This window comes from Neoarius graeffei, chromosome 7, assembly GCF_027579695.1.
Source record: "Neoarius graeffei isolate fNeoGra1 chromosome 7, fNeoGra1.pri, whole genome shotgun sequence".
NCBI classification, from domain to species: Eukaryota; Metazoa; Chordata; class Actinopteri; order Siluriformes; family Ariidae; genus Neoarius; species Neoarius graeffei.
In genome coordinates, this window is record NC_083575.1 from 73,455,606 (window position 1) to 73,468,044 (window position 12,439).

Here is a 12,439-nt window from a genome sequence, read left to right on the forward strand (position 1 = left end):
CAGCCTTGTTTCTTGCATACAGAGATTTCTCTACATTCTCTGAAGTGTTTAATTATATTATGTAGCATAGGTGATATGATCAATTTTACATTGAGGAATGTTATTCTTAAATTGTTGCACTGTTTGGCCACGCAGTCTTTCACAGAGCGGTGAACCCCTCCCCATCTTTACTTCTGAGAGACTCAGCCTCTCTGAAATGCTATTTTTTTATACCCAATCATGTTTACTGACCTGTTGCCAATTAACCAAATTAGTTTTTTTAATAGCATTACACAATTTTTTCAAAGTCCAGCTACCTTCCAGCCAGTGTAGCATTGAGCAGTAGCGTTAGCAAAGGTCAACACTAGTTTACCTGTGATTTGGTGCTGTTGGCGCAGTAGTCCAGTTATCTTCCAGCCCGTGTAGTGTTAGCAAAGGCCAACACTAGCACAGTCAAGCCAAATATTATTATTATTTTCTCTGTGTAATTTACTTAGTTACTTTTAAAATCAACATCGACAGCTACACACAATGGAGCGACCGGGCAGCCAAAATTCTCTCAAAATCTTCCATATTTAACGAAGCAAACCTGGCGGCCATGTTTGTTTACAAGCTGTCGCTCGCTAGCATGGAAGTTTTACATCTCTGACGTGTGACGTTATGTTCTTTTGACAATGTGTAATATTGTAACAATATTGCATGCTCATTCTCCATTGGGTAGAGTGGCATAATACATATAGGATAAGTGATATGCTAATGATATTGCATGCTATCGGACCAAATGAATGAAACCCGCTAGAAGGGAATAGAATATATGTTTTTATTCCATGGAAAAAGTGTCCTGTATGTATAATAATTCCTGATATCTTCACTCATGAGGATATCAACGACATCACTTCTAATGTTTTCCCTCTGATGAGACATGTGTTGTCAAAATGGTGAACTGGTTCAAAATTTAAATTCTTTTGATTAACTTGCATATTTTTTGTGGCTGTGTCTATATAATAAAAAGAATATTACATGGTGGCACGTAGATATGACGTTTATCTTCTTGTGCTGAAAAACATTTCACTTGTTCACTTTGCTTACTCGTGAAATATGTTCATCACTTGAAGATAAACTTCATATCTTCACGCCACTGTGTAATATCCTCCTATAATAACCTCCAGTCAACTGGGTAAGCTTTCCACTAGATTTTGGGATGCGGTTGTGGGTATTTGTTCATACAGCCACAAGAGCATTAGTGAGATTACACCCTTCATCCCAAAGATGCTCCGTGGAGTTGAGGTCAGAGCTCTGTGCAGGCCACTCAAGTTCTTTCCATCCGACTTTGGCAAATGGTGTCTTCATGGAGCTCGCTTTGTGCACAGGGGTATTGTCATGCTGGATAGGTCTGGACCTCTTAGTTTCAGGAAAATTGTAATACTACAGCATACAAAGACATCCTATACAATTGTGTGTTTCCAACTTTGTGGCAACAGCTTGGGGAAGAACCACATACGAGTGTGAGACTTTTGGACATATAAAGTAACTACATACACAAATGATAATAAACAAAAATAACAGTTTCTTGATATCTAATTTTGGGATTGTTCACAATACAGTAATTATCCTAACCTGTAGATTTTCACAATGGGATTTTGCTATTGAATATTCAGCAGTTCTTCAGTGAGATACAGTCCCTGGAGACATGGGGACATGTGAAGGAGACATAGCAAGACATTAGAGTCAGATGCCAAGTTTAGAAAAAAAAAGCTTTTTGTTTGTTAACATATTTACTTTAGCTGTGGCTTTGAAACTTTTGTACAGAAATTTTTTAATGCTTTATTTTAGGGTATTAGTGCAATGTAATAGCACTATAGCACTGAAGGACTTTTTTACTCATGTCTTTTTGATTGTTTCAACTTGACAAATTCAATACAGAAAAATGCTTTAAGCCCTATGGTATATACACTTTCATGGTTATGTAAACCTCTAGACTCAACAGGCTGCTCTGATGGAAAATATGTCTGAATCATTTTGGAAACAGAATAACAAAGAGAAAAAAACAGTCCTTTCCCTTGAGGACTGATCAACACTATGTAATTGGTTTCATCAGCTATATTTTGTTTCTCACTTTTTCCCCCATAAGACAGCAAATACATCATCACATACTCAGATATATGAGTTAGGAATTAATAACGCACCAGACAGTGTTTCTTCATCTACCCTGACGAGTTTAAATAGTACAGATTGGAGTGGTCTTAATTAAAGCCATGCATGCCTAAGATTTGTTCAATTTAATTGTAGACACAGAAATTATAGATGCATTCACATTTTCTGCTCTTGTTTTAAACTGTTTTATGGATATTAATCTCATCTCATCTCATTATCTCTAGCCGCTTTATCCTTCTACAGGGTCGCAGGCAAGCTGGAGCCTATCCCAGCTGACTACGGGCGAAAGGCGGGGTACACCCTGGACAAGTCGCCAGGTCATCACAGGGCTGACACATAGACACAGACAACCATTCACACTCACATTCACACCTACGGTCAATTTAGAGTCACCAGTTAACCTAACCTGCCCCGGGGCTCGAACCCAGGACCTTCTTGCTGTGAGGCGACAGCGCTAACCACTACACCACCGTGCCGCCCGGATATTAATGACTATGGTAATAAAAAAAGCAGCAAACATTATAATATTCATTATAATATTAATAATAAATAAACCATTTTGACATCATTTTTTGTATTGTTCTCTGTGTTTGATTTATTTATTGTGTGTGTGTGTGTGTGTGTGTGTGTGTGTGTGATGATGATGATGATGACGAGTAAATGAAAAAAATTCTATAAACTACACTCTTAGAAAAAAAAATCTATAACCATTGTTATCTCTCTGGGGAACCCAGAAAGTTTCTATGTAGAACCCTACAATAGAGGATTCACTATGATAAAATATTCCAAGTAGAAACATTTTTTGCTTCTATGATTATAATATGACCTTTACGAATGGCTTTTAAACTCAGTAGACATGCCATTGCTCCTTTAAATCAGTCCAAGGTCTTCAGACATAATCTCTTGTGCTTTGTATATGGTGTGCTTGTCTTGAGGCTTTGTGGATTTCTTTGGTTTGTTGACTTGACTGTAGATGACTTCCTCTGTCATGCTGCTTTGTGTGTTCTGTTTACTGTCCTTTGTAGCACTGGTGTGAATGTCATCCTGTGTTTTGTTAAGTGCCTGGACCATGGGTAAACTGTAGATAGGTTCTTCCTCATTCTGAACAATGCTTCCCTGTTTCTGTGCTGGGTATGGTTTGAAATGAGGTATCTCAGAATACACTGGTTCTGGCTGACTATCATAATGAAGCATTTCTGTTGATTTAGCAAGATTAGCAGAGGAATATTTTGGGGGATTAAATGTAGGCTGTATAACATCAGTAGGATCCATATACACTGGTTCTAAGTCCTCATTATAGCAATGACCAGAACTACTGTTTTTCACAGTCATTTGCGATCCGACTGGTTGTGTGTGCGTACACTCGTCTAACCCAACAACATCAATAGGATCTGAATACACAGTTTCATGCAAGGAAATGGATTCACCAGGATGCCTCTGTGTTGTTTGGGAAGAACCAGTAACAAGTTTGATACATTCTGATTCAGCTGAGCCTACTGGACATACAGAACTAAAGCTGGTGTTGATGTGATTGTCCAGCAAGCTGCCACTGCATGGTCGTTTAGACAATGAAGAGCAAGGGGAGACAACAGCAGAGCTACCTCCAGTGACAGCCAGGTTCTTCTGCTGCTGGATGGCCAGGTCCATGAGACGGAGAATCTCATCACTTTGCTTGGTCTCAAATATAAAGGTGCCAGGACCAGAATCACAACGTCTGCCTGCCTCAATCGAGAACATTATCTGAAATTTGGCATAGAAAGTGAGAACAAAATCAATGTATAGGGCTTTGTTGTGATAGAAAAATAAACATTGTAAACTAATCTCTGATGATAATTTGTTATTCACCTTCAGTATTTTTTATATAGAATCCATACTATAGACATAATGCAGTACATAATATACGTACAACCCTATTTTCAGAAAAGTTGAGATATTTTCCAAAATGCAATAAAAACAAATATGTGATTTGTTAATTCATATGAACCTTTATTTAACTGACAAAAGTACAAAGAAAAGATTTTCAATAGTTTGACTGACCAACTTGATCATATTTTGTAAATATAAACAAAGTTAGAATTTGATGCCTGGAACACACTCAAAAAAAGTTGGGACACCTTTCCTTTAATAACACTTTTTAATCGTATGGGAACTGATGATACTAATTTTTGCAGTTTTGCAATTGGAATTTTTGTCCATCCTTGCTTGATACAAGACTTTAGCTGCTCAAAAGTCTGTGGTCGCTGTTGTCCGATTCTCCTCTTCATGATGCACCATACATTCTTAATAGGAGACAGAGCTGGGTTGGCAGCAGGCCAGTCAAACACATGCACTCCGTGTCTATGAAGCCATGCTATTGTAGCCCGTGCAGAATGAGACCTGGCATTGTCCTGCTCAAATAAGCATGGACTTCCTGGGAAGATATGTTGCCTTGATGAATATGTCTCTCTAAAATCCCAATATATGCCCCAATATATCAATGGTACCTTCACACACATGCAGCTCGCCCATGCCGTGGGTACTGGTGCCTGCCCCCCCAATACCATCACAGATGCTGTCTTTTGCACCTTTCTCTGATAACAAACTGGATGCTTGTGTTCACCTTTGGCACAGAGAACTCAACGTCTGGTTTTCCCAAAAACAAACTGAAATGTGACTCCTCTGACCACAGCACATGTTTCCGCTGTCTTTCAGTCCATCTGAGATGAGTTCAGGCCCAGGGAAATCAGCATTGTTTCTGCATAGAATTGATGAACGGCTTACTCCTTGCGTAAATGTTGCATTTCTGGATGCAGCAGCAGATTGTGTTAAGTAACAACATTTTTCCGAAGTACTTCCGAGCTCATGTGGCAATATTTGTCACATTAGCATGATGGTTTCTCAAGCAGTGCCGCCTGAGGGCTTGAAGGTCACGCACATTCAACAGTGGTTTCCAACTTTGCCCTTTACACACTGAGATGTCTCTGAATTCCCTGAATCTTTTCACAGTATTATGTACTGTAGATTATGAAAGACCTAAAATCTTGCAGTGAGAAATATTCTTTTTGAATTGTCTAACAATTCTCTCACAAAATTTGGCACAAAATTGTGAGCCACAACTCATCTTTGCTTGCAAAGACTGAGCCTTTGGTGCTGCTGCTTTTATACCCAGTCATGTTACCAATAAACCTGCTTATTGTGGAATCTTCTAAAATGGTGTTACTTGAATATCCTATGAACTTTTCAGTCTTCTTTTGCCTCTGTCCCAACTTTTTTTGGAGTGTGTTGCAGGCATCAAATTCTAACTTCATTTATATTTACAAAATACAATTAAGTTGGTCAGTGAAACTATTGAAAATATTTTCTTTGTACTTTTGTCAGTTAAATAAAGGTTCACATGACTTAACAATCAGCCCTGTGATGACCTGGCGACTTGTCCAGGGTGTACCCCACCTCTCGCTCATACCGGTAGTCAGCTGGGATAGGCTCCAGCTTGCCTGTGACCCTGTAGAACAGGATAAGCGGCTACAGATAATGGATGGATGGATGGCTTAACAAATCACATATTTTTGTTTTTATTGCATTTTGTAAAATATCCCATCTTTTCTGGAAATGGGGTTGTAACATTAGTAAGGAACATTATTTCCATTTTGCAATATTGACATTTGGCCATAGTGAGTCATTGCTATGATGTGGGATGATCATTTTTGCAAGTGGTTGCTTTTTTCATTTATTTGATAATTTATTTATTTGATCACTAAACAACAAAAATAGGTATGGAGGGGGAAAAGCACTGCAATTACATACTCAATCATTTTTACTGGAACTTTCCTGCGTAGTCATTCATGACAGGTATTTTAATTTTAACAATTGAAAAAAAAACAAGTCCACTTGCTTCTTACTGACCTTGTCTCTTCCATAGCGGCGCAATAGTTTGTAGGGCCATTCCACAACGCTCTGTTTGCTGTCAGTGTCCTTGAGCATGAGCATGTCTTCACCAACCTGCAACCAATATGCTCCCTGCAGGTTGCAGCGCACTGACGCCTTGGACTGTTGTACAGTTACTGGAAACTCAAACACTGAGGAGAGAGGCACATTCACGTTCAGCAGGCAGTCAAAAGAGTAATTTCAGATAGTGTTGTAACATTTACTGATTCATGATGCAATGAGTTAGAAAAAAAAGTTGATTGTTCGGTTACAGTTTGGTTTGATTCTGAGCCTAAAGCAAAACAATATATGCAAGAATTTCAGTGAGCTCCTCAATCTAGCAGACTAATTATTAAAGAAATTAAAGGCAGACTGTACATTTTACAGAACTGTAAATTTGACTTATTACTGGCTACCTCTGAATAATTGAAATTATTTCATTGTAACTACTCAGAGGTGGTCAGCAGCAACACCACTCACGTTGTAAATGTCAAGTCCTGTGAGTAAAACATAGACATAAGTATTTTACTGGGAAATATGCCATTCATATTTTTCACATGAACTATATCTGCGATATTGAGTAACATATTTTCAAAAATCCTCACGAGTGAGGACATTGATTAATTGTTTTGATTAACTTGCATAGTTTTTGCTTGTCAATGTGCCAGTATAATAAAAAGAAAATTACACGTTGGTTTGAAGATGTGAAGTTTATCTTGTCGCATTGAAAAACTCATATTTTTCATATGAAAAACATCCTGGACCTGAGTAACATCTCTTATCTCATCTCATTATCTCTAGCTGCTTTAGGCAAGCTGGAGCCTATCCCAGCTGACTACAGGCGAAAGGCGGGGTACACCCTGGACAAGTCACCAGATCATCATAGGGCTGACACAGACAACCAACCATTCACACTCACACCTACGGTTAATTTAGAGCCACCCATTAGTCTAACCTGCATGTCTTTGTGGGAAACCAGAGCACCCAGAGGAAACCCACACAGACATGTGGAGAACATGCAAATTCCACACTGGAACCCAAAATCATGAACCCATTAAGGGCTGGATTCAAAATCACACCAAAAATCAAAGTAAAAAATTGAAATCACAGGATGATCCAACTTGCATGGATTTCATGACGGCAACTCATAATGTGACTCAGTAGCATGTATGGCCCCCACCTGCCTGTATGCACTCCCGACAATATCTGGGCATGCCTCCAATGAGTCGGTGGATGGTGTCGGTGGATGGGGTCTCCATTCTGACCTGAATCAGGGCATCAGTGAGCTCCTCCTGCACAGTCTGTGGCGGTACTTGGCAGCGTTGGTTGCGCCAATACATAACATCTCATAGGTGCTCAATTGGATTTAGGTCAGGGGAACGTGAAAGGCCAATCAATGGCATCAATGCCTTCATCATCCAGGAACTACCTGCACACTCTGGTCACATGAGGCCAGGCATTGTCCTGCACCAGGAGGAACTCGGGGCCCACTGCACCAGCACAAGGTCTGACAATCGCTCTGAGGATTTCATCCCAGTACCTAACAGCAGTCAGGGTACCACTGCCTATGACATGGAGGTCTGTGTAACTCTCCAAAGATATGCCTCCCCAGACCATCATTGACCCACTGCCAAACCGTTCATGCTGGATGATACCACAGGCAGCATAATGTTCACCATGGCATCTCCAGACTCTTTCGTGCCTTTCACATGTGCTCAGTGTGAACCTGCTCACCTGCTCTCATCTGTGAAGAGAACAGGGCACCAGTGGCAGAGCTAGCAATTCTGGTGTTCTCTGGTGAATGCCAATTGAGCGGCACAGTACTGGGCTGTGAGCACAGGTCCCATTAGAGGATGTCGGGCCCTCATGCCACCCTCATGGAGTCTGTTTCTGACAGTTTGTCAGAAGCATGCACACCAGTAGCCTGATGGAGGTCATTTTGTAGGGCTCTGGCAGTGTTCCTCCTGTTCTTCCAAACATAAAGGAGCAGATACCGGTCCTGTTGCTGGGTTGATGTCCTTTACAGCCCTGTCCAGCTCTCCTTGTGTAATGGCTGGTCTCCTGGTATCTCCTCCATGCTTTAGAGACTGTGCTGAGAGACACAGTTTTAGCCGTTGCCAGCTAAAACTCTATAGTTCAAAGAAGAAGCTGTATCTAAACATGATCCAGAAGCGCATATGTCTTCTCTGGGCCAAGGCTCATTTAAAATGGACTGTGGCAAAGTGGAAAACTGTTCTGTGATCAGACGAATCAAAATTTGAAGTTCTTTATGGAAATCAGGGACGCCGTGTCATTCAGACTAAAGAGGAGAAGGACCACCCAAGTTGTTATCAGCGCTCAGTTCAGAAGCCTGCATCTCTGATGGTATGGGGTTGCATTAGTGCGTGTGGCATGGTCAGCTTACACATCTGGAAAGACACCATCAATGCTGAAAGGTATATCCAGGTTCTAGAGCAACATATGCTCCCATCCAGATGACGTCTCTTTCAGGGAAGACCTTGCATTTTCCAACATGACAATGCCAAACCACATACTACATCAATTACAGCATCATGGCTGTGTAGAAGAAGGGTCTGGGTACCGAACTGGCCAGCCTGCAGTCCAGATCTTTCACCCATAGAAAACATTTGGCGCATCATAAAACGGAAGATACGACAAAAAAGACCTAAGACAGTTGAGCAACTAGAATCCTACATTAGACAAGAATGGGTTAACATTCCTATCCCTAAACTTGAGCAACTTGTCTCCTCAGTCCCCAGACGTTTACAGACTGTTGTAAAGAGAAAAGGGGATGTCTCACAGTGGTAAACATGGCCTTGTCCCAACTTTTTTGAGATGTGTTGTTGTCATGAAATTTCAAATCACCTAATTTTTCTCTTTAAATGACACATTTTCTCAGTTTAAACATTTGATATGTCATCTATGTTCTATTCTGAATAAAATATGGAATTTTGAAACTTCCACATCATTGCAGTCCGTTTTTATTTACAATTTTTACTTTGTCCCAACTTTTTTGGAATCGGGGTTGTATATATTTGTGCAAAGCTGCTTGGTAAGAATGTCCATTCTTAAAAGTGCTATAAAATTTATTTGAATTGAATTAAAAACTTCAGACCAACCTTCTTCTCTGGAAACATAGATTTGATTGTCTTCCATCTGTAGCACTAGCTGTGGCACATTATTACTGCTCTTCTGTTAAATGTAGAAACCAGGACACCAGAGACACCATGGGAGTTAAATTAAAACAGTTTAAACAAGAAACATCTTACTCAAATTTCAGTTCATATTTTTAAACTAAAATGTTCAATTCATCACCTGAAAGGCAATTTCACAGATCTTCTCCACCCACTCTCCACATCCCTCTTTGTCTACAGCAAATACCAGCTTCTTTTCAACTGTATCTACACAAAAGGCTGCCATGTTGTCTCCAGGCAGGGCCTCCGCATGTGGGGGGAGTCGAACAACGCTGATACATTCAGCTAACTTTATAATCTTGCGGTCTGGCTGCTTCCGGACAATAACTGGAGATCGTTCTGGACCTGTTTCTGTTAGCTCCAGTCGAGCCACACCATTCCAGCTGTTTGGGTAAAGGTTTAGCCAATATTGCTTCCACTTCTGACCAAGGGACAAAGGGGAGTGAGGAGCACATAGAGAAAGACAGGCAGAAATTGGTTTTAGTAAAAACAGAAGTACTGATCATGTTGGCATAACAATATGTGTAATATGCTCATTCTTCTGAGTTCGTGGCAGTATTCTCGCCACAAAATTTTGCACCAGTTACAGCTTCTCTTTTTAGGAGGTAAAATGCACTTTAATCTTCCCAGAATGGATATGTATGTGCTACAGGAGTCAAATAAAAGAAAAAAAAAAAACATAAGTAAAACTAAGAATTAAAATTTACAATATACATAAAGGATATAAAAAGACGAGCTATGGAGGTGACCATATTTATGATTTGCTTAGTTCACAGTTTCCCAACCTTGGTCTTTGTGTACCCCCTGTCCTGCACGGTTTCATGTTTTCCTTGTTTTACCACACCCACTTCCACTTGGGAAGGGCTGTTAGTTAGTTGGTGTATCAGGAATGATGGGCGCAGAGATAACACTAAAATGTGAAGGACGGAGGTACTCCAGGACCATATGAAGATTAATTGTTGAACAGATGCTCTTTTCATTGGGTGTGTGTGTTTAGGGTTGGGTTCTCAGCATATCACATAATGAAACTGCGTCACTAAAAAAATGTGCTACATTGCAAAACAAACCGAGATGTCCGCTCTGTCTTGACATGTAGAACCCAGCCCACTAGACCTCGTTCATACCAGCACTGAACTTCCTATCACAGGCTGTAAATGCAAAGACTTGTCCAGACAAAGGTGAAAAATGAACCAGAAATCATTTTATGTAGCAGATTTATTCATGTGCTTTCTTGCGTGAGTACCTAACTGGAATAATAATGACACTTAATGAGAGACAGATAGAACATCTGAATAATTTTTTTTCTGTTACAAATAGGACAAATAGTTTATAGTTCACCAGTTATTCTGTACAACTTATGGACTGAGTTATTATAGGCTTATATAATTTGTTATCCTATACATAGGCCTATATAACCTATCCTACATACAATATGATTTGTTTCACAGAACTACTTTCAAAGATTATTAAAGTACTAACATAAAGAAAGCCAAACTCACACGAAAGTGTTTTATGTCTCACCTCAGAATATTTTTGGTGTTGTAAATAAACTTCTCCTCGTTTTACATGAGTATCCATGTCCTGTTTAAGTCCAAATGGTCTGAGCTGTCCAAAAAGATTTGAGTTAGTACAGCCTGAAGACTGTTACTGCTGTGTAAATAGGGGAAACTGACCCCGCCTTTAAAAGGAGTGTTTTTATTCCTCCCAACACTTCATCTACTTCTGATTCCTGATATCTGACTCCTCAAGCGTATTGAAATGATGTCATTGCACAACATGTCTGATTGATTGTTGCACATCCAGTATGCTTCACTGTCATTTTTGCATGCATGTTTTTGGGGTTTCATTCTCCCTCTCCAATACAGAATATTTATAACAGTTGCGTGACCAAAAACGCATGGATTTAATTTGCTTCTCTTCTCAAAGCCTATTCTTTTTCCGAGAATGTATTAAGGCCGACTTATTAATAAAATACAAAGCATGATTGGGGAGAGCGGGGCATGTCACACTTTTCACTGTTTCTTACATTTCCTGGGTATGGTATATGATAATTGAATAAATGCCATACCAAATTAAACTAGAAGAGCACTTGGATTTGCATTAAAATCTAATCAATTGTTCCTTGGCCCATGGCCAACCTTTCCTCAAAATTTCATCAAAATCCATTTCCTTTGCATTTTCTGTTTCTGGTTGAGAGTACATCATGCGCATTCTGGCTGCCGCTTCTCACCAGAGCTTTTTATTTTTATTCCTTTTGTTTTTCTTTTTTGTGTTTGTGTAGTCTGATGTTTGATTTTGTTTGATGTTTTATCCGCCGGTTGTGGCATAGCTCCGGCCCCAGTTTTGGGCGTCAGTTCCCTCCAGGCCTTGGTCCACCATGGGTGATGCCTGTGCTCCTCGCTATGGACTGCAGTGAGCTTGTTGCTCTTTTAACATCGGGGTTGTCCAGCACTCTGTGCAGCGGCGCTTCTGTGCCTGGCACAGTGTTCTGAGCGATGTTGTCTGGTGGCGTCGTGGTGGCTGTGCAGGTGGTTTGGGACATACTAGTACTCTGTGTGGCGGTGCTTCTGTGTTCGCTTCGTGGATCCATGGCACAGTGTTCCAAGCCAATTCAAATCACAGACCTTACAATTTTATTAGGTTTTTAAAAAATAGAACAATTAATGAATTCAGGGCCACATGGCTCTAAATTCTCTGCTAGGTTTTCCTGCTTCACCATGACCCAATTCAAGATACTATATGTCATGCATCACGTGGTGGGCTTTCCCTGTTCGCGCAAGGCATTGTGGAATACAAATTTGAAACACGAGAGAAAAATGGAGGACATGAATGCATGAATGAAACGTGAAAGACCGACCACAGTAACGGAAAGCAAGAAGAAATATATGTTATTTACCAGCTGGAAGGTCCGTATCGTGACATACTGTGGCCGAGGTCTTGAAAGTATAGTATTCAGGGCCGAGGTCACGGTATTTCACCATACGGACCGACCTTAAGCTGGTAAATAATATATATATTTTTTTCTTTACCAAATTCTAACAGAAAACGAGAGCACCCGAAAGGGAAAACCGAGCCGAGGCGAACCGCCATTTTGAATCCTCATTCACGGCTGTAATGCGAATGGCTTTCTTCTCAGTATACAAGTGCACTTCCATGGCAGGAAAAAAACTACATTTTGCTGCCTATGTTAGTCCCCTATTTATACAAAA

At 40.2% G+C, this 12,439-nt stretch overlaps 1 protein-coding gene across 1 annotated transcript; it reads right to left on the minus strand.

Moving 5' to 3' along the window:
* Window positions 1-2,449: 2,449 nt before the first annotated feature.
* On the minus strand, window positions 2,450-10,899 carry dok1a (docking protein 1a). Its single transcript, XM_060926392.1, has 5 exons — window positions 10,752-10,899; window positions 9,352-9,651; window positions 9,156-9,228; window positions 6,016-6,188; window positions 2,450-3,873 (listed from the first exon to the last, which is right to left on the minus strand). Exons 1-5 carry the CDS (start codon window positions 10,806-10,808, stop codon window positions 3,004-3,006), a joined length of 1,473 nt encoding a protein of 490 aa, XP_060782375.1. The 5' UTR covers window positions 10,809-10,899; the 3' UTR covers window positions 2,450-3,003.
* Window positions 10,900-12,439: the final 1,540 nt, after the last annotated feature.

Bases quoted from the DNA above. Each gene is read 5' to 3' on its own strand.
- dok1a (XM_060926392.1), bottom strand. From the start codon at position 10,808: ATGGATACTCATGTAAAACGAGGAGAAGTTTATTTACAACACCAAAAA. The intron at 9,229-9,351 runs GTGATGAATTGA...TACATTTAACAG, and splicing joins TCTGTGAAATTGCCTTTCAG to AAGAGCAGTAATAATGTGCC. The intron at 3,874-6,015 runs GTCAGTAAGAAG...GCCAAATTTCAG, and splicing joins GCCGCTATGGAAGAGACAAG to ATAATGTTCTCGATTGAGGC.